The sequence below is a fragment of the Osmia lignaria genome, chromosome 14 (assembly GCF_051020975.1).
Source record: "Osmia lignaria lignaria isolate PbOS001 chromosome 14, iyOsmLign1, whole genome shotgun sequence".
NCBI lineage: Eukaryota > Metazoa > Arthropoda > Insecta > Hymenoptera > Megachilidae > Osmia > Osmia lignaria.
In genome coordinates, this window is record NC_135045.1 from 2,429,601 (window position 1) to 2,450,963 (window position 21,363).

General features: G+C 42.4%; 1 protein-coding gene across 25 annotated transcripts in view; it reads right to left on the reverse strand.

Annotated features, from left to right (window-relative positions):
• Positions 1 to 21,363, reverse strand: part of LOC117607241 (discs large 1) — a 371,089-nt gene that overhangs the window by 41,607 nt on the left and 308,119 nt on the right. For 23 of the 25 annotated variants that reach the window (XM_076692125.1, XM_076692133.1, XM_076692131.1 and 20 more), the window contains 4 exons: positions 14,039 to 14,314; positions 12,341 to 12,553; positions 10,173 to 10,335; positions 9,204 to 9,339 (listed from right to left, as the gene is read on the reverse strand). In XM_076692125.1, the coding sequence (XP_076548240.1) occupies positions 9,204 to 9,339; positions 10,173 to 10,335; positions 12,341 to 12,553; positions 14,039 to 14,314 (788 nt within the window). The remainder of the gene's footprint in view (positions 1 to 9,203; positions 9,340 to 10,172; positions 10,336 to 12,340; positions 12,554 to 14,038; positions 14,315 to 21,363) is intronic. The other 2 variants (XM_076692121.1, XM_076692124.1) reach the window with 1 other exon arrangement.

The following is a 21,363-nucleotide window of genomic DNA, read 5'->3' on the forward strand; positions in this document are numbered from 1 at the left end:
ACCGTCGTCGGTGGTGGATCACACCTCGTTCATTTGCGTGACGACGACCCTAGTGGACAAACACTTGACGGATAACGGAATTAACCCTCGTCGGGAGCAAGGAGATCCTGATTTGGCTGGAACGTAGCCTTGCTCCGACAGCTTGTTCAGCGAGCTGGAAGAGGTTGTTGTCGGGAAACAACCCTTCTATCCAGTGAAACTTCGTTACCACGTTAGCAAATGTACCGTTGTTTGCATCGACTTGCTGATCGAATTAATCCTGATACGGATATTTGTCTACCGTCAATTAATTAACGCCAGAAATCGGGGATTAAAGATCGATCACGATTTATAATCAATGTTTTCTCTAATAACACAACTTCGACGTCGGGCGTCGTTCAACGAACAGCTCTTGTTTATAACGAGGAGAAACTTGTGCACGGGCAAACTTGTTTGACGAACGAACAAGGAGCCTCCTCTCGTCTACGGTCTGGTAAATCGTCGCTTCGCGTCGGTCAGCTAGTCAGACTTCGGCTAGAACTGTCGGCAACGAGATTTCGCTAACTTCGCGCGAATCATAGTCACCGAATGGATCTTTTCACCACCCTCTTGCGGGGGCCGCAACCTCGACGAACAGCACGATGTTTCATACCCTGTATCTCGCAACTCTGCGAAACTTATCTAACGTAATTTTCCAGCCGAATGTGGAAAGGTCGTACCAAAGGGGGGAACGGTTATCTCGTCGTTTTCGGGTTGCCGAACACCGATAGCAGAATGTTATAACGAAATATTGTATCTTCTTTAGATTTCTTTGTAATAAAAAGAAAATTCAAAACATGTATTTTTATTAAGTTTTCGAAGTTGAATGGAGTTTGTTATTGATTTTCAATGAACATAAAATTTGATCACGCTTGACAAGTGGCATTTCGTACTTTCCGCACGTAACTGAAAACCCATAAAAGTGAACCTCTGGCCAAGGTGTCTTGTGATTTCAACGATCCACCGTATAATGGGGTATAATTCGACACTGTAAAAACTGAAACCGAGAAGAATTGCTTGTTTATAAAGGCGGTTGGACGTTTCGTACGTTTCGCACGTAACCGTGAACCCGTAAAGTCTCTGGTACTGAAATAAAGGTCACGTGGGTGTCCTTTTACGAGTTTGATCCTGACGATTCTATTCCCTCGCGGACGGGTTATTGACACCCGTCGAACCGACTGCGAACGACGATTTAACTCTTTCGTCGCAAAGCTTTCCCAGCGCGAAGATGAAAATTGTTTTTAAAAACAAATTTTGTTCGAACCTGTATTGCTTCAACGTTTCAGATGATATTACGCGAGAACTTGGAAAAATCAATTCCAGTTTTGTCACGCGAGATTGTCAAAGCACTTTGAAGTTGCTTTTCAAACCGTACCAAAAGCTGGAACGTTTCCGACGAAATCGGGTTCTCTCGCGCGACAAAAGCGGAATAACGCGTAACAGGCGTGTTTATGAGGAAAAAGGGGGAATAAGGGTGAAAGAGAAAGGGCCGGCGACCCACGAGGGTGAAGGAAGAGAGGAGGAAGAGAGACCTGTCCGTGGCAAAGTTCTCATTTCGCGGGTATCAAAAGGGCCGCAGGTGGTGTCTACGCTCGCCTTCTACCCCATTGACAGGCGGAATCCTTTTGTTTCAGGCTATAAATCAATATCTACAGATTGCTGGTGTCGCGACGCGTTCACGATTAAAATGAGAACGTTCAGGATCTTCTGAAAAAACGGAGCTATCTCGTGTTTCCGGGATAAATACTCTGACGATACAGGTATTATTTTCCTAAGTTACCTCGAGTTTCCTTCAAATGATTGTCAATTTTTCGACTCGCATTCCGCGACAACACGATCCATCATTTTAACCAGCCTTTCTTTAAAGCATGTCACCCTGACCTTTTTCGCTCGATTTTTCGATAACACCAGAAAGGAGTCTGTTTTTGATTAATTCTCGAGGATATCTGAGAACCATGGGGAAAGAAAGTCCATTTATAATGTCGAATTCTCCCCCAGACGTGTTTTTCTCACACAAATAATCTCTAGATCCCTTCCAACCCCACCTACATTTGAAACTCTCTATTTCTTTTCTATCTATGTCAAACACATATGTCAAGATAGAAAATCCTAGGATTTTCGGCGAGTCTAACGCGTTAATTAAAAGTTTCACAGTGAAATTTAAAAATAGAAAAGTAACAAGAAACTTGGACATTTTAGGTGTTTGAAATAACTTGTTCGATAAGAGTTCCAAACAAGTTCAGTTCTGTGCAATCACAAACGAATTCCTTGGTTCGTTCCAAAAGCAAGGAAAAACCGAAAAGACTCGTTAAACTTTATCAAAAATTGTAGAAAGTTCGAAGCAAATTTTAGTTCTCAAAAGGGTGAAAGAGCAATTTCAATGGCAAGCAGAAGTGAACGGAAATACTCGTGAAAAGTTGCCCAAAAATGATAGAAATCTCGGTTTAATTCTCGAAAATATGGAAGAAAAATTCGAACCATTTATTGGCAAGTTAATAATTAGACGTGTTCGTTAAAACCACAAACTATTTTCTGCCGTACAACCGGCCGCAAGCTTCGCAAACAGCTTGCCATCTAACAAGAATCTCCTCTTCCACTTTTGATCCTTTGTGTCACGTTCTTGGCATAACTTCTGGCCAGTTAATGAAGCAGCCGGAGCACTTACCGCAGCGATAACCGCGAACTATGACCTCGTCGTCGAGCGATGTTTTGTACCTCGACATCATAAGAATGGGAAAGACCACAGCAAATCCCAGCTGAACTATGCAAATTTTTCTCAAACTCGACAATTATCCAATCCCCGTTAGAAAATTATTAATTTCCAAATTGCAATTGACAACCGGTACAGCGAAATCGAGTAAAGTCAAGTACCAAAGATTAAGTTAATTACATCCTGTTACCTGTACCACTAAAACCAAAGCCACTCTAAATTCCAATCGTTTCAATAATCCTAGCAAAGATCATGATACGCCTAAGAAACAATCTCACAATTGCAATGTGAAACGTAGCCAGCTACGACCCCAATTCTTACATGCGTTCTGCACAACCGTAGGGGATTATTTATACGACAGGACACGGACCGTGAAAATCCTCGATCGGATACAACAAACTTGTTTACGAGCGGTTTGATCCCGAATGGCCGATACAACGTCGAGCAACGGCATTCCCTGGCACGGATACCTCCCTTTTCCCCGCTGCTTCCAGGATCGATACGTTCCACCGTTGTGACACCGGCTCGCCGGTGAAACGTGCTGGAAAAAACTCGTGGCGCCTTTACGGAGGCCGACGATAAATCTTGATTCCGTGGCATTGATACGCGACGCGTGAGGCAAATGCTCCGACTGCGTTTAAGCGCGGATCGGATCGATCGATGACTTCGACGGAGATAATTTCGATCGACAGATACAACCCTTCCGCTTTATAAACCGTGTCCCTTCCGTTACGCAGGTCTATCACGCCGTTCGACGTTTCTACGTGGATTATCGATTGATAGAAATGGAACATCGTTATCGGTACGGTTACCGCGTGAATTAGAGAGACCGTTGTCTTTGCAATGGTTCAAAATTTAAGGATATACGTCTGAAGAGTTTGATCGAATGATTTCAGATAGAATTATAATTGTTAAGTGTTCTTTTAAAAACGAAGTTTTGACGTTCGAGAAAAATTATCAGCGTGAAATTCAGATCACGAAGTGTAATTAAGGTTCTTGTTTGACATTCGTCCAGACATAACGAAGCCAATCTATCGGAAAGAGCCAAATTATACGGCGACGCGTCGAACAGGGCTTTATTGGTACGGAGATTGATGCAACACTCGGGAACAAACGCGGCAATCAACCGATCGAAACAGTGATTTGCATTTTGACAGTTCGTTAATTGTGCTGACAGCCAACCGGGCCGACCTTTTCGTTCCTCATCTCCATACGCTCTTCATAATCCCGTATACGATTCATAAAACATCGTACGCGACGCGATAAATCATTCGAAATCCGAGTACAATTGCTTAATTAACGTTTCCATTTTGTCGACGATCGTAAAGCTATCTTCGAACACGTAAACGGAAATTGCACGCGACTCGAAATCGTATGCAGGTCGATAATTCGTCAGTTGCGACAGAACGCAGTCTCGGAAGATACCGAGTTCAGCAATTCCATCGTTCATTCAAGGAAAAATCCCTACAAAGTCGATCGTCATTGTTGAGCTTTGCTTAGAGTTGGTTTGCAAATGACGAATTTCGAGCAGTCTCGCTGTCAGCACGATTTCCACGATGCAGAATCAGCACGATGCTAACCTCGTTTCACACTCAACACTGAGACTTCCGGGTATAATATCAAGTTACAGTGATAGTAACTTTAAAAGAAGATTCTTTAAAATAAAGTTTCAGCCTGCATTAATTAAAAGTTTCTCCATTAAAGTCACCAAAAGTAATAATATCAACGATAGAACATGTGTAACTAGAGTTATGAGCGGTTTCGCAGTGAACAATTTCCAAGGTGAAAAAGATACTTTGCATCGAAGAATAATGGTTTTCCCGGTTACGAGATGATCCTCCATTATATAGACGGATCGAACGAGCTAGGATTTTCTCGCAGAGAAAAGCTCCTGCGAATTTTTATTCCCCCTTTTCCTACATCTTTTTAACCGCGACACCAAAATCGGCCATTGTTCCAAGTCCCTTTTGAAATTTTCGCAAGCTTTTATTCGCTATTTTTCAATTTTATTTTCTCACAAAATTCTAAAAAATTTATTCTAGTAGGTAAGTGCAAAATTGAAGGTTACGTTTGGTTTTCAGCAAAAATCGAATCGGCTAGCTGATACAATAGCCAATGCGGAAACAGACAATTTATCAGCATTCGGCATTATCCGGTTTGAGGGCGCGACCAAATGCGACCAAATATATCTCTAGATGTGCCAGATCGATAGCGTGTATTACGTAAGCAAAATTGTCGAAAGCCAGCAAGCCCGCTCGTGACCGAGGCAAGCTTTAACCTTGGCCTGCATTCGGCACTGCAGCTGCAGATGCACCAACACCGATGCACTGTCGCGCGCAAATCGTATATACACGTGCGTATTGTTTGTCAAAAACGACGATCTACTGTTTGTTTCAAAATTTGAAACATCAGAATTTTAACACTTTAATTACTACAGTAGAAATATCGACGTCTAATCAGACACAGAATAATATAAATTATTCATATTTTTGATCCTGAATTTTTTCAAGAAACATACAAGAATTCCGGCGCATCAATTTTGAAAATCCCTGTACATCGAAACGCGGGGATTTCAGCTACTCTGAGTGTCTGTGTGCGAACACCCAGCTGGGATGTATTGTTTGCGAGCACACGTGCGTGTATAGATCGTTGGTGGCTGCAACCCTGCCAAGAATTCGCTTCTCCTTTACCCTTTCCCCGGGAGGGTGAGTTGATCTCACAGTTAAAGCGTCACTTCTTTAGAATCCGTGCACGCGTTCTAACCGCCTGCACGCGCCATTCTTCAACTTCCGGTTTGAATGAATGCATGAAGCGGAATCGCGTTTCTAATTCTAAAATCATTCTTTATCCGTGATGTTTTTCAAAAATATAAATCTGTACACCTCATTTAAATAAATACATCTTATTGATCCATCAAATTAATTGCAATTTCTCTGATCATTTATGACTCTACATCATTTGATCTGTAAAGTAGGAACGAGAAAAAGAATTTAATAAAAGTAATGTACAAATATTAACGTGAAACGGCATACTAGAAATGGTGATCGGTCGCAACAGAGTGCGTTCCGAGTGCTCAGGTGCATCCTGGATTTATGAAGCCGCTTAACAAGCCAGACCGCATCAGATCTCTCGTAGATATTGCAAAGGATTAGAAAACCATAATTCTCGATGATTAAATAGCGGAATTATTTACGGGTGGGGGGAGGAGATTTGCGATGGTAGCCAGCGTGTACACGGTTAATCACGGACCTTCGTTTATTCCGATTGCCGAGGGTAATTGACTCGCATCGAGTGAAATTAAACCACCTACCTACCTCTTCATCGAAGCAAAAACATTTGTTTTAACAGTTCCTGAACGTTTCCGATGAATATCCCGTACGTGTAGGCTAATGAAATACGGATAAACGCTGCAGGCTCTTGGCAAAAGCGCGAATGAAATCTCTCTGGATGGAGAGGGATCGTTATTTCCCCGTTGAATTCTCGAAACTCTGGCACAATGTTGTTGAAGGTGTTCGAGCAAAGCGAGTGTTTAGAAACCTAGCCGTTTAACGGAAAGTTTATTTTAAACTGTAGCCACGAAGCTTCGAGCGCTGCTACGAGTACTATCAAAATCATGTTTCAACGCCAAGTGCAACGCGGATGTTTAAAAAAGTGGGGAAAAAAAGTGAAGCTAACGAATACTTTGTAAGAACATGGCTGTTCCATTTACGAAATTATCAGGTCATTGCGTAAATCTTTTCTTAAAAAAAAAAAAAAAGATGTAATTTAACGGTTCGAAGAATCAAGCTATGGTCGATGGTAAGAACAATCGATGCCGGAAGTGTCTCCAGCGGGGAATTAAAAGTTAAAAGTCACAATCGGTGCACCGAAAGCCACGGTTTTATTGTCTTTCGCAGTATTTCACTCTCACCGATCCCGAGGTTCCCGATTGTTTTTCGGTAATTCGGAGTTACGTGAAAAGTATGAGGTGTTCCGGAGAGAAAAACAAGCAAAACCATCGGGAGAATCGATTCGCTAAGAGAAAAGAGAGAAAGCGGAACGATAGATTGATATTTACTTGGCTCTGAAACAGGCGATTCTTGTGTCCGTTAAAGACCATTCGGCGACAATACGAACTTCCAACACTTTTTCAATTTAAACTTTTGATATATTATTTTATATCATTAATGTAACAGTTATGAAATATAGAAATGTTCTCAATATAAAAGTGTACTTCAATTATCCTTATGCCAATTTACAGACTGACACATTTTTCTGAGAAAGTCTCTTGGTTAAACAGACGTTCGTGGTTCGAAATGTCCCATCCGTGGAGTTAAATGAATCGTCCCTAACAAGTCCAGAAATATTCCCCACGATCTCTAAGGAGACAGGCGGTAAAGTTCCAGCCGGTCGAGCGCTAAATAATCATCCTAACTCCCCTTGAAACTCTAAGCCGGGGTTGCAACGGAGGATAAATTACGGCCGTGGTATAATGGTCTTGGCTAATTTACGGGGGCAGAAATTAAAGTTTTTTACATAGATTTCCGCCGATTGCGAAGCTTCGTAATAACTCGCCCTCTCAGTTCCTTCTTACTCCTCCCCTATCCACATCATCCTCTCTTTTACTATGCTCTCGGCGCGTCTTCCGTCTCTCGGCTTAGGACACGCGAAATCGCCGGGGGCGAAATCCGATTCTTCGACCACGAGCCGGAAGAGGCTTGAAACTTTAACTGGGAAAGAAAGAAGGAAAGAAAGAAAGAAAGTGGGGGGTGAACAACGGGGGCAAGGTGCGCTCAGAGCACAACGAACGAAGGAAGAACTAATTGCACTTTTGACTAGTCCGCGAAGCAAGACGGAAACTCGGCATTAAATATTGCCGTGAACGGAATATTTCATTAAGTGAGCCCAGCCATCGCGAAAGTTACCCTCGCACCTGCGGTTTAACCCAGGCGTTATTCGCTTCTCGAGGGTGCTTCGCACCGGATTGCTCTCGATATTCCCCCCATTCCCCACGATATCCATCGATCAAGCAGAATCCGAGAGGAGCAAGTGAATCCGCCACGATTCCCTACAACTTCGACGAGTTTTCAATCCCATAAATTTACGAGGAAATACCGTCTCGAATGTAAATTGCTGTTATAACCGTGCCCGAACGATACAGTCGAGATGCATACATAATTGTGCGCAACGTTTCCACCGAAATGATTTATTCCAACAACGAGATGTAAACGAGACCATTAACATTTTCTGTTGTTTGTTTACGAGTCGCTAATTGGGCATGATGTATAAATAATTCTGACAATTTTTCGTGACCTAGTTTCAGAAAAATACAATCAATCGTTACAAAGAAATAAAAATATTAAACAAACGTAGTCGCTAATGACGTTAGCGATCGATGCGACTCCAAAGAGGAAATAAATTATTCATCGAGAAAGACCTATCAATAAATCATTTCACTTTTCTCTGACAGAATTTCCCTTCGATTCCTCGTTGTTAAATACCAGGAATCTACGTCAATATAGAACCGAACAAAGCTCGAACGATCGATCGAACGAGTCACAAAGGTAAATGGTACGGTAAAGCACGTTAAAATAACACGTTACAATCGTAGTAAAGTTCCGCGAAGCATTTAAAACGGAAAGTTAGCGTCTCGAATGGAAATCTCGAGGGGTGACACGATCGATCCCCGGATTTCTCGATTCCGAACGCTAACTCAATCTTCCGGCAACGCTCAACTGACTTTAACCGAACGCGCAAATCAACGAGAGGACGTTGTTGTATTCGAAAACACGAGGGTGAATAGGGGAGGATTGTTACTCGAGAGCTTGGGACATAATGTGTCCAAAGCAATCCTGTCTCTGGCAGCCGGACCAATTCGATAAGCCCTTAATCCATCGGCAATTAGTCCGCACGGTGGCCACCGCAACCCCTTCGCAGTTGCTCCGCTTCCGAAATCTCTCCGCCACCCTCTCGTAAACGATCACCGTCTTCGTCTGTCTCGTCCAATAACGTCCCCTCGTCTCCTATCTCCTCTTTGTCGCGAGCTAATTCAACAGTCTCTGTGATTGTATAATTAACCAACGCAACGGTTTGTGTGTATTTACGCACTCGGGACGCAGTTGCTGCTTGCATAAGCTGTTCGCGAATCAAGTACCTTGGACGACAACGAAAGTTGCTGAAATTCTTTCGCGTTGGCTTTATTTTGCGCTCGCTTCCCTTCATTTTCTACCATTCGAATTTAAAAAAAATAAAAAGATTCGCAAAGACACGTATGCCGACGCTTATTTCCCGAAGCGAACCGAAAGAGTTTTTCCACGTGGAAAAAGAGACGCGAAGACGAAACGGTAGAAAGAGAAAGTAAGGATACTTTGCGCTTGGAAAATAACACACGTAGAAAGAAAAGGAAAGAAAAATACTTGAAACGAGAACGAGAGAGTGGCGGTACTTCGCGCTTTCGTCGTAAAAGTAAAGAAAAGCATGCTTCGAAAGAACTCACCGTGATACGTCCTCCTGAGAAACAGCTCGTGGGGTGGCCGCGCCGTGAAGAGCCAGAGAAGACGCGTGACGTGATTCTTGCGAGTAAGGCAGCGTCGAGTTGTTCTCCAACGCCGACACAGAACCATTTTGTTTCCCTGTTTACGAAAGAAAGCACGGCTAATTTAGAAGTTTCCTTTGACGAGCGACTTTTCGCTCGTTCCCAGTTTGCACCGGTAATACTCTTCGCCTTGACGAATTTATATTTAAATCGTACGATTCATAAAACGTTCGTGTTATTGATCGACAAGAAATATTCTTGAAACATTAAAACGCTTTAAAATCTAATTCGAATGCAGAGATATAAATCTAGCTCGGCGCTTGCAATTTTCGAGCGTTTCGCTTGGCTAAACGAGCAGTCGTTGCAGTGTTTTTCGCAAAACAGAGAGGAGTTTTACGAGGACGCCTTTACGAGCGCGATGAATAAGTTACGTCCGGCGTGATCGCGACGCGGACAGGAAACCATGAGAATAGCGGGAAAACTCGGGGGAGGATCAAAAATTCATTTCGATGTTACCCCGTGGAAAAGCGGAGAATCTTTATATTTCGCGTTCGATGCCTGGGAATCGAAGGAAATTTCGAAGCGTTTAAGCATCATAAAAATCGTCGTTTAACTGAACGTCTTCCCTTGGGACGATTATTTATCGAAAGAAAATTTTCAAATACTTCTTCAAAACACTTTAAATCGTTCGTATTTTCACTTTCAAAAGAAGGGAAAAAGAGTTTCCCTCGTGTGCTGCGGTCGCGAACAAAAGTAACTCCCTCTCCAACGCTTTTCCGAGGTGCGTGAAATATTTATCGTTCCGGAAGGCAGCGTCGTGAAAATTCGAGAAGAAAAGATCCCGAGAATGTCCCGAAACGACGGGGAAAGAAAGTCGTCTACACGAAAGTGAATAATATATGTGTGAATAGAATATGGAGACCAGCTTACGTGGTTGTGGAGAGAGCGAATTGTCCGAGGCCATCGGGGGTGGTGGCGGGGGTACAATTCCGGTTTCCGGTTTCGCCACAAGAAGAACCACGCGATCCTGGGTCGCTTTTAGTGTCGCCACTGCTTCCTCGTGCGTCACATTTTCCAGGTTCTTGTCACCCTGCTGGAATCAAATCAATCCTCTTTTTTATCCTCTCTTTAGACAAACTAAAAAAAATTTTACCCAATTCTTATAATTATATAACCAGTCCGAACTTTGTTTCAGCTTTGTCAAATTTGATTTAATGAAAGATACATTTTTTAATTCTCCGAGATTTAACGCAGTATCATCCCGTTGTTTATCATCTTTTATTAAAAACGTCACGGGTGTCAGAGATACCCGAACGGACATGGCAGGCACAGAGCTTTAATCGTCGTTCTTCCTTCGCGTAAAATATTTCTCTTCATTCATCAACACCGTCCATTCATCTTAATTTTCTCACGCATTCTCTTTCATCCTTCCATCGTCTACATTCTACATTTTCCAACGGGCAAAGTGTGAAAAAAGAGGAGTCGGCCAGGAAAATGCAAACCGGTCTCTCATGGTGCACGTATTGATCAAGATTTCGCGAGCCTCGGTAATTGATTTCTCCCGTTCAATTACTCTTGTCAATCAACGTTCGTTTACCTCTTACGATGCACTTCCAGACGGATTATCGAATAAACACATCGTGACAATTTTCTCACGACCGTCGCTTAACCGTTTCGACGTCGAATATAAGAAATTTGCGAGTTTAAATTGTTCGGTTCGTAGGTGGTAATTATCAAACCAGGGTTGACGGGCATAAAAAACGACATCGGAAAGTTTCTGCACCACGTCATAAACAACTGACGAACTTTCTGCAACGCTCGTTGTTCTCAAGTATATGCCGATACGCAATCATGTAGAAAGTTAAATCGACTTGCGATTCAGCGTATAAAGTGCTTTAAAAACTTTTTAACAAATCGTCCTTCGAAACGTCCAAGTTTGATCTGTTACGTATTCTGTCATTTTTCGACAGGGCTTATATTCGATAAAAAAAACACAAAAATTTCTATTTTCGACATCGATAAATTACCTCGGAAAATATTGCTCAGATAAGAAGTTATTAAAAATTTTTATTTACCAAACGCAAAATAAAGCGTCCATCACGGGTATATTTGAAAATTTTAATTTAAAATTATCAAACAGGACAATCAGCTGACGCTGATTAATGAAACGTGCTTCGGACATTAATTTTTAATTATAATTTATCACGTAAAAAGTAATTTTTGAATGGTGGAATGTTTTAACAACTGGTCGTGAAAAATCATGATTTAATAGAGTAACGAAGAGACGTTGAGATTTCTGCTTTATGATTTTCGCACGTTAGAAATTGTGGCTATAAATCAAGGGGGCCGATGGTGGCCGCTTTAATCGTGGCTTTTTCGGTCGCGAGTCTCAGGAGAGGATCCGCGCGAAGAAAAGGGAGCTCGGCGAAGCGAAAAATCGCAGGAAGCTGAGAAACGACGAGGCTTGCCACTCGCAACCACGGCAACGAGCCGAGGCACACTGACGGAAGAGCTATCAATTACTCGTCGCCATCAAAAACCACTCTGATCTATTTTTCGCGCCGCCCTCGCCTGCGCGCTTGTGGGTCATTGAGGTATCTGGGATTTTTCGAAATTCCACTATCTCCGACGTAATACCGCGATTTATAACGATCAAATTAATGCCCTGCTTTCATCGTTCCGTTGAAAATTTATTGGCTTCTTTTCTTATTGAAAGAAACCGAGATCGTTAAAATTAGACAAATTGAATTTGAACTCTGGGAGCTTCGCGTTGCTTTTTCAACAGGGATGAAAAATATATCATCTCTCCCTCTTTATTCGAACGAGCGATTTAAAGGAAAATTAGACCAATTAAGAGCAGTCTTCTTTTTCAGACTAATTATTCAAGGAATGAAGAAATCTAATGGCTGACCTTTTCTTATTAACTCATATAAGTTTGAAACAAACCACGCACGTTCCGAAGGTCAGTATTAAGTAAAGACCGAGATATCGAGTCGTTGAACGTAAAGATTGCAGTTTACATTAATTTTATCGTTACAGAGCGATGTAACACGGAATGAAATTGGGGCGAAGGGGAATATAATTTTGCACGAACTCACCAAAGCATTCCTGACGGCTACCAATTTGTCTCCAACGACAAGACGGCCATCCACTTGAGCAGCACCGCCTTCCATAATTTTCGTTACGTAGATCCCATTGTCACCGGGAATATGCTGATTGCCAATACCCCCAGCGATACTGAAACCGAGGCCCTTGTTACCCTTGATTAGTTCGATTTCGATCAGCTGCGTGTGTCTTCGTCGTCGTACGTACTGAAAATCAATCAACAAATTATTTAGATTACAGAAGGTTAAATGAAATTTCTCAACAATTAATTACTGTAATATAATATTCGCCGTAAACCTCTAATTTCCCGCGGTACACAACACAAAAATGAAACTTCTTATTTACTGGATCTCAAGTTGGTTGAATTGAGGCGAGTAGAATTTACGTTTTCACGAGGTGCTTTACTATTCCGGAGTAAATCGGGGTGGTTTTCCTTCACGAGAGGCGCAACAATGAATCCACGTAATTAAACGCCCGTCTGATACTCGACCCGGAAGAAAATATTCTATCTTACACAAGTGTTTCCTTTCTTGTTTATCCATGAAATTTATGCGACGCATTCATTTTAAACAATCATACCGTTCCTAAGAATTTTGTCACGATTAACCTATTTGATTAACCCTCAAATGATGGAGTTAATAAATTATTTTTCTAAATATTATTTTTGCATTCTTTTTTCCCTTCTCCTATCGGCAGTGGACAAAGGAAAGATTTTTATATACCCGTAATATGAATGGATTAATTTCATAACGCATCGTAAGCCCCATTGGTGAACGAAGAGCCGGAAGATTTAAAACAAACCCGCTCGCTCCACCAATGAACGCGTTAGCATTTGAATGGGCGAGTTCAGCTCGCCAAGCGGTTCGTGAAAGCCGGGCACGAAATGCGAGCAGAATAAATTTCCTCGCGACGCAACCGGCCGGTGTTTAGCCGTGGCTGTGCTCGAAAAAATATTGTTTTCCAAAGGTGGAGAGATTTTTTGAATCTACCTCGGTCGCCTTTTTATCTTCTCTTTTTTTTCGTCCGCGTTATTAACCATTTTCGAGTGGCTAGAAAACAGAAACTGGGAAAGCGTAAAACCGTTTACAACCCGGGGGATTATTATTTCCTAGCACGAAGTCAGCTTCGTTGCAATACCTTCGAAACATAGAATCCCTGCAAAGATTCGACGCGGTTGAAACTTTTGAAAGGGCAATCCTGCTATATGTATCAACGATTAAATTATTTCATTTATATCGTGTTTTCAGTTTCCCGGCGAAAAGAAAGTTTCATTTCGAGCATCAAACTTTACACGATGAGATATAGAGAGAATTAGAGAAACGCGAATGGCGAAGATTATTTCAGGTAGAAAAGAGCGAGGGAAGCTCGGTTTTCCGCAAGATATACAGCCGGCATTGTCGTCGCTTGCGATTATCTCGCGTCAAGCTACCGGATAATAATTGGACGTCTGAAACGGATTCTTTCCAGCAGACTCAGCTTCATTGTTCGCGAAAGATCTTTCAAATCTCGCGCCATTTATTCCACGCTTTCTCGCCTTCCGTTTTTTTTTTCTTCTTTAATCGCTGTTATTATCGAACGTCATTGTTTTTATATTTAAAGAAATAATAGACGGAAATGGAGATACCATCTTTCGCCATCGAATGCGACGAATAAAAGCAAACATATGTTTAACGAAATTTGATAAAACTTACTAATTTAACGGTGTTTCCTGCTCGTTTGAGCGCATCGACGGCCGCCGCGTGTGGCACGTCCACGACGGAGACGTCGTTCACCTGAAGTATCGTGTCGTTGACGCGCAGACGGCCGTCCGCGGACGCGGCTCCACCGGGTATAAGTTTCGTGATGTAAATGGCAGTGTCGTTGCCGAAATGTGGATTGTCCGTACCCCCGGCGATGCTGAAGCCAAGTCCAGCGCCACCCCTCTCGAGCACGATCTCCTCGTACTCCCAGTCATCGTCTCCGTTCACCTGTATCAATAAATTTCACCAATCAGATTAATGGGAAATTATCAAAAATATTGCTATAAAATTTAGGAACACTCCGTGTTTGGTCCTGTGATATTTCAGGGTGTGTAACGGGACACTTTAACACTTTGGCTAATTTATCGACACCGAGATTTCAACCCTTTCAATTTAATTTTCTTCGAGGGAAATAGAAATTTTATTCTATATACCGAGTCTCCAACTTTCGAATGGTCTACGAGGAAGGAAACAATAAGAGTTAAAACCGAGAGCTAAGAACAGAGCGTGGAGCAATAGGAAGCGCAGATTACACCGGTAATCCGGTACGGGTCAGTTCCTAATTACATGAGGGACTATGCGTCCCGCAGAGTGAACGAGTTAACTGGTTAATTGATTTTGAGACCCGCAGAGGAGTAGATTAGGTCGTGGAGTAGGTTGGACGGATCGATGGTGTTCGGTTATGGTGGTTATTGTGCTAATATCGTGTAATAACGTTAGAATTCTGTATCGCACCTGTACACCGACCTCTGTCACAAAGGAAAGCACTTTCGAGAATTTCTCTGACAACAACCAAGCAACCTAACTCTGTTTCTTTCTTTTTTGAAAAAAAGAATCTCGGAAACCTTCCCTGCGCTTCCAATACGCAACAGCTTGATTAAATCCGATTTCTCATGCAGCCGGTTCGAAGAAATGGATACACTTCGAACCCCAGATACCTTCGTCCTGTCATTTCTCATGTCTTTTCAGCGCAATCTTTCGCAAGATTGGACGTGATACTTTGCACGAATCGCTCGTCTGCGTTTCCGATTAAAATAGCGTATTCCTCTTCAGAACCGATATCTAAAATGTATTTCTTTTCCACTGAAGTTGGAGTACTAAAAATACCGAAACGTTGGATCTCGTGTCAAGACTTTAATGTCACGAAACCAAATCATTTTTCATTTTCCATTATCGCGACAAGTTTGTTAACGTATAATTCAAACGTCAAAGCTGAGAGGTCTATCGAGGAAAGATTAAAGCAACTAGCTATCTAGAATCTAATTAGAACGTTGAATCGTTTCAGCGATCTAACGTTGGTGAATCGACGCGGAGAATTTCGGAGCTGCAAGCTCGAGACGCATTGCGAAATGCACATTCCAGTATGCCAGTTGGTATCGCGAGGAGCAACCTGCAATCACGAACTCTACGACAGATTTGATGCACGCGGCTGCATCAGCACATATTGCCGGCAGAATCGCGAATTAATCGTGCCCGAATTACCATTCTATGGAGCCGAACCTGAACAGATGGAACGCCGTAAGGGTCGTTAACGGAAGTCCCCGTTACACCCTGTAACAGTTCACCGACATAGGTGCTACCACGTTGACGTTACGATGCAATTATGGCAACGTACTGTCCCCCTTGGTTAATCGACGATTAGCGACTCTGGCTCGGTGAATGGAAACGTTAATTAATCCGGCTAACGCTGCTGTCAGAAGAACCGGTACTCGCACGGTCAAAGATTAACTACATCGTGGCTGTAGCTAGTGATGAGCAATTTAGTATCACGAATTATCAAACGATTCGATCGCGGCACAAATTTCGAATCATTTTCATATTAGAAATCAATAATTTTTAGAAAATTTCATTTACCATTTTATGCGGTACGTTCACCATAGCAGATGTGATCGCGTATCCAATGATTTGAACAACATTTTACACACCACCGATAACGATTAATAATCCACCGAGTTTTCACTCACATTCGTCGAGTGCACTTAGAACAATGAGTGTCAAAATCACACACTAATCTCCAAAGATTCAGAGTTACATAAAACTGTTGTCTCGCTTCGAAATTGAAGCGCTATTACGTCGACGGTTCAACGTTCACCTCATTTTTATTGCAATTTGCGAAAATCTGTAACGCGAGCCACTTTTTGCCGCGATGAAAATAATGCATAAATCATCGGCGTTATTCGCCAGGGGAACGTATTATCGAGTAATAATCGGTATCGGAGCGTTGCGTAATATCGCGGAAAATTCACACCGGAAGATTAATACCCCGCCGTCGTTTGCACAAATTCAAATATTCTATAGGAACACGGTGTTGCGACACGAGAACGGATATTTTTTCATTTTTCATAAAAATATTCTAAAAGCGAAGCAGAGACACGCGATACGACCTGAAATTTTCGAGATCACAACTATCGTTACACAAATTTCTAGCCAACAATTAACAAACACAGATCCGTCGGGTCTTCCTTTAACACTGGAAATCACGAAACTGCGACAGTTCTGTCACAATGGAGGAGAGAAGTAACGTTATCCGGTCGCGTTCTCTAAGCGTAACACGCTCGAAACTGGCAGCCGTCTCGAACGCGACTCGACTCTGCCCGCTAGCTGGTGTTCGCGCTCTGCCAGTCATCGCTATTATAATATTAGACCAGTGGCCGGCTATTTCCAACCGACTGTGAAAATATACGAACGGCACGCGTGAAGAAGACACAGATCCACCGAAATAAGCGGTTCGTGGTCAGTCACACGGCTGCGAGCCAGATAACCGTCGAGATTTATCGCTTTCGATCGTCGATCGTTTGAATCGCGATCGATTCGCTCGGAAAAGTTTCCTTTTCTCTTTTATTTTCGGTACAAACGTGTCTGGCTTTGCTGTTCCGGGATTTTTCCACGCCGATCGGTTCGAAGTATTTTAAGGCACAGAGCTGTGATCCTTCAACACTTCAACTTCAACTTTATGCTCTTTTTTTTTCGTAGAATTATATCTGACTTTTCGTGATATACGTTTTAGTTGTCCATTAATATATGTTCATTAATTAAACTGAACTTCATGAAATTATTTTCATCCCAGGTTGGACATGAAGTTTCAGCATAAAGGTCTGAAGACTGAGAAGGTTTAAAAGTTTCCGGTTTAATTATTCATTGCTAGGAGATGGGAATATTAATAAAGAGCCGTAACAAGTACAAGGGGACTATATTGAAGAATAAAGTATGTTACCTTAAATTCCCGCCTGTAAATCTGAGTTAAATCAGAAACTTTATGTACCCGAAATAGAGTTCATCAAAAATTTTTCTTCGTCAATCTATGAAACGAAATTAAACCACCTGCGTTTATATAATAAAATTTCGTAAGATTGTTGAATTCGAGGAGGATCGGAGAGCGGATCTCCACGTGGGTTGAATGGACACGACGTTGAAGAGCAACACGGTGGTCCCGGAATCTTGGCTCGGGAAAGCGCAACGGGTTGAATTCGTGCCGTTCGTGTTTCGAATTAACATCGCGACTCGGAACCGACGGCTATATTCGTTGGCCTTTGTCGGAACGTAGCTCGGTGAAACCCGGGTAAAGATAGCCACGTTTCGTGGCAAATGGTCGTGACAACCTTGAAAATAATTATCAACCATTGCGCGAACCTCTTTTCAACCGATGTCAAAGAAAAATACACAGTTTTTCCTGCGGTCACAGATGAAAATTTAATTAAATTTCATAGACTTCCCGTCATCGTAGCCATTTCGGTGAACAATAAAATTTTCTCGGAAGAAGCCTGATAGCCTACGTCAGAAATCGCATCGTTGTTGGGTGGAAAAGTTTATAGGCAGCTTTCGCCCGACTCCAGGGTGCAAATTCCACGGAGCGATTCAACGCAGCCACCGGTTTAACGACGAATGAAATTACCGGGTGTATCCGACAGGAATACCTCTGTCCTCGCCCTCCGCATCATAAATAGCAGATTCTCCTAAAAAGGGGTTGGAAACCGGGAACCGCGTTATTAAAGGTGAGATGACGCGCATCGACCCCGTTTACGTCCCGCGTCGTTCGCAAGTGGAACAACTATTTAAAACCTTAAGAATCTAATTAATTTTTCATACCTCGAGACGTCTAACAATAAGAAGCATAAACGTCAGCAGTCTAATTGGCCGTGTTTAACAAGAAATAATAAAACTTGGGAATCACGAGTTACTCGGAGGATTCTCCGGTTATTAGGATATCAAGGCGAGCGCAGAAGTTCCGTGCTCAGGTAGGGATATTAATTTCACGCGTCGGAATAAATTCAAGCGACAAGAAATTTGCTTTTAAACTTAATACTTCCTCGTCGTTGGGTTGGCCAAGTCGGGCATATATATTACGTACTAAAGTAACGCAGGTAAGGTAAACGCGTAAGGTGCGTGCAAAAGGCGAGAAACCGAGTCGCGTTAAGCGGAATTAACGCGAGAGAGGTAACTCGAGCTACTCGCAACACGCAGCCACCTTTTGTCTTAGGAAATTAAAACGAAAAGACTCGCTTCCCTCTCGTGTTCTCTGCGTTTCACGACTGCGAAACCCCTTCGTGAGCGTCAAACCGTCGGAAATATTTCATATTCTTGACACGAATAATAAAGAGAAAGATACCTCTCAACCTCTTCTCTTGAGTTTTAATTAAAATATTCATGCCTTTTGATAATCATCGGGTAAAACATCAATTTCTCGATATCTAATGTATCCACACGTATTTTTATGCCGTAAAAACGGATGAATATGTACGTAAGAGGAATAGAATTGAAAGCGTTACAGTGTTGATCGCACGATGAGACTGAATGAACGACGCGAAAACGTATCGCGTTTACCATTTGGAAATGGAACGTGCGTAGTTGCCATCACGTGCAGAACGACTAGTTGCATCAATATTAAACATCTGCTGGGCACAGATTTGTGGCACGCATCTCCATGAAGCAATCGAGTATCGCCCGTGTACTTGACACCCGACGAGCGACTCGGGATCAAGTGGTTCAAGTGGTTTCGGCTCGTGAATCACGTTCCTCGGATAATCATGTACGATGATCACGCGTGGAACAGTTTACAATGATACAACGAAACATTGCGCTACATTTGTACATCAAGAGAAAATTGAAAAATTATATTATTTCGAGCTTAATTCGCAAAGTCAATTCGCGTTCAATTTTCCCACGTTCAAGGAATTTGCCGGCCGAGAATGACCAGACGCGTCGAAAAGGAGAAGGTCGCCGTTTGTCGGGATATTCGTGGCGGCGCCAAAATTAGCGCCGCTCGTTTCGAAACGGTTGCAAGCGAGAAATTCATTTTCCCATTTCGGTAGAGCGATTTCGGTCCATTAATAGGACGGTCCGGCCGGTGGGGCATCGTGCCAACCGTACCATTCGGTGCAGAAAAGCGTCGAAAACGATCTTCGCGGGACAAACGAAAAAGTTTTTCGAGTTTCTTGGACGATGCAGAGCCAAGGTGAAGAGAAGGCAGCAGGTCCAAGTGCAGTTCGCGAAACTACGCCATCCCTCCCCCTTTAACACTAGGCCAAACGAGGCACACGAGCACATTAGCAAAATTGGAGCAACTCCAACTACGAGGCGTCGGATCGTCACTGGACTTTATGCCCCTGCTGTGTTTCGTTGCTCTTCGCTCCCTCTTTCTTCCGCTTTGGCCGCTTCCCTGGCACCGACCACGTCCACTAATTGCAGTTTTATACCGAAGAAAAACAATGTTCAACCCAGACACCGACTACGTTTGCTTGCTCTTTCATTTCTCGAGCGTTACAGCGAAAGTACCGAAGCCTCTTAACGGTGGACCGTAAGTTTTCGGAAGAAGTTGGCCTCGAGAAGTTTGCTAGTGAAATAAAGGACGGTACGATTAACCCATTCGTGGCGAAGGTCTTATTATAAGATCGCTTCCAGGCAGTTACAATTTCTTCGTTCCACTTCTCTTGTGGTTATAAAACGAAGATTGCTCACTTTTTTGTATTAACTTCAGATTTCAGATACGAAACACCCACAGATGATATCAATTTCAAGCAACCATAATTGTTACGACGAAAAGTAAAGCACTCCGACGGCTGGCAAATCGTATCATTATCGCCAAGTTGGCACGTTCAGACTGCAATCAGTCTGATGCATCTCGTGCATCGAGAAAACTTGCAAAAAGCTAGCAAGTTACACGGCTTGGCAAACAGTGAACGTTCGTTCGTTTGCTTGACAAAAAATGAAACACAACCGTGGACCGAGTAAACCCACATTAATATCCTAATGGCTGTTTCGGCAGATCTTTCCAGTAATCAACGAGGAATTTATCTCTCTACTTGTGGAAAGATTTTTAAAAAATTCGAAATATGTATGCGCCGAGGACGAAAAACGAGCAATGAATCTTCGAATTTACCCGAGACTTTTAATAAATTTCTAATAACGACGAAGGGAAATAATTTTCCACGATGTAACGCCTATAAATGTTTCGATAAATTCCTTTGTAAAAGCTTGCATTTTATACCGAGCGACAAGTAATTAAAAAATTCCAGACTAAAGCTGAAAAATCGGAAGAATTTTACTATTAAAAGCGTATCAACAATACGGTAAATGTTACGGAACGAAAGAAGTCTAGCTGGAGTTATTAATGTCTGGCATTAGAGAATTAACGTAATTAACGTGTACTTTGGGACTCGGTTTTTTCCCAACGATATTGAAGAAGGGAATTTAAATATTCCTCATGCGTCTGGCTGGCATAATGCGTTAACCACGGTTGCTATTTTTCTCTTCTTCGTGGCAAGTTCAATTTTGCATTTAATAAAGAATACGTGCTTGAAATCTACTTATGAAGATCATACAGACTGTAACCACGGTCTTTTGCGTTTCTCGTTGGGGCTTAATTAACGCGCCTTTTTAGCTTTTCGCGAAGCTATAGCCTCGAATGGTGAACAGGTACCGCGTTAAAATACTTTCGAATCGCTTTGAAATATTCCAAAGAACTGAAATCGGGAAAAAAGATATTAGCAATTTAAATTGAAATGTTTGCCGGGACGAAATTTTGAATAACGGAGTGAGATTTTTGGACGATTCCAATGAAATTAAATTATAAACACGAATTGAAATCGCAGAGACGATTTGGCAGCTCGCCAATGACTGTGTTCATCAACCGATCGTTACTACGTGTAACACCGCTCCCAGCAGCGGAGGGGTTTTAACGATCAATTAATTCTTGATCGTGTTATCTGTCGCGCGATCCAATTTTCCAGCATGGAAAACCGCAGTCCCCTGGACAGAAGTCGATTACGAAAATTGGGTCC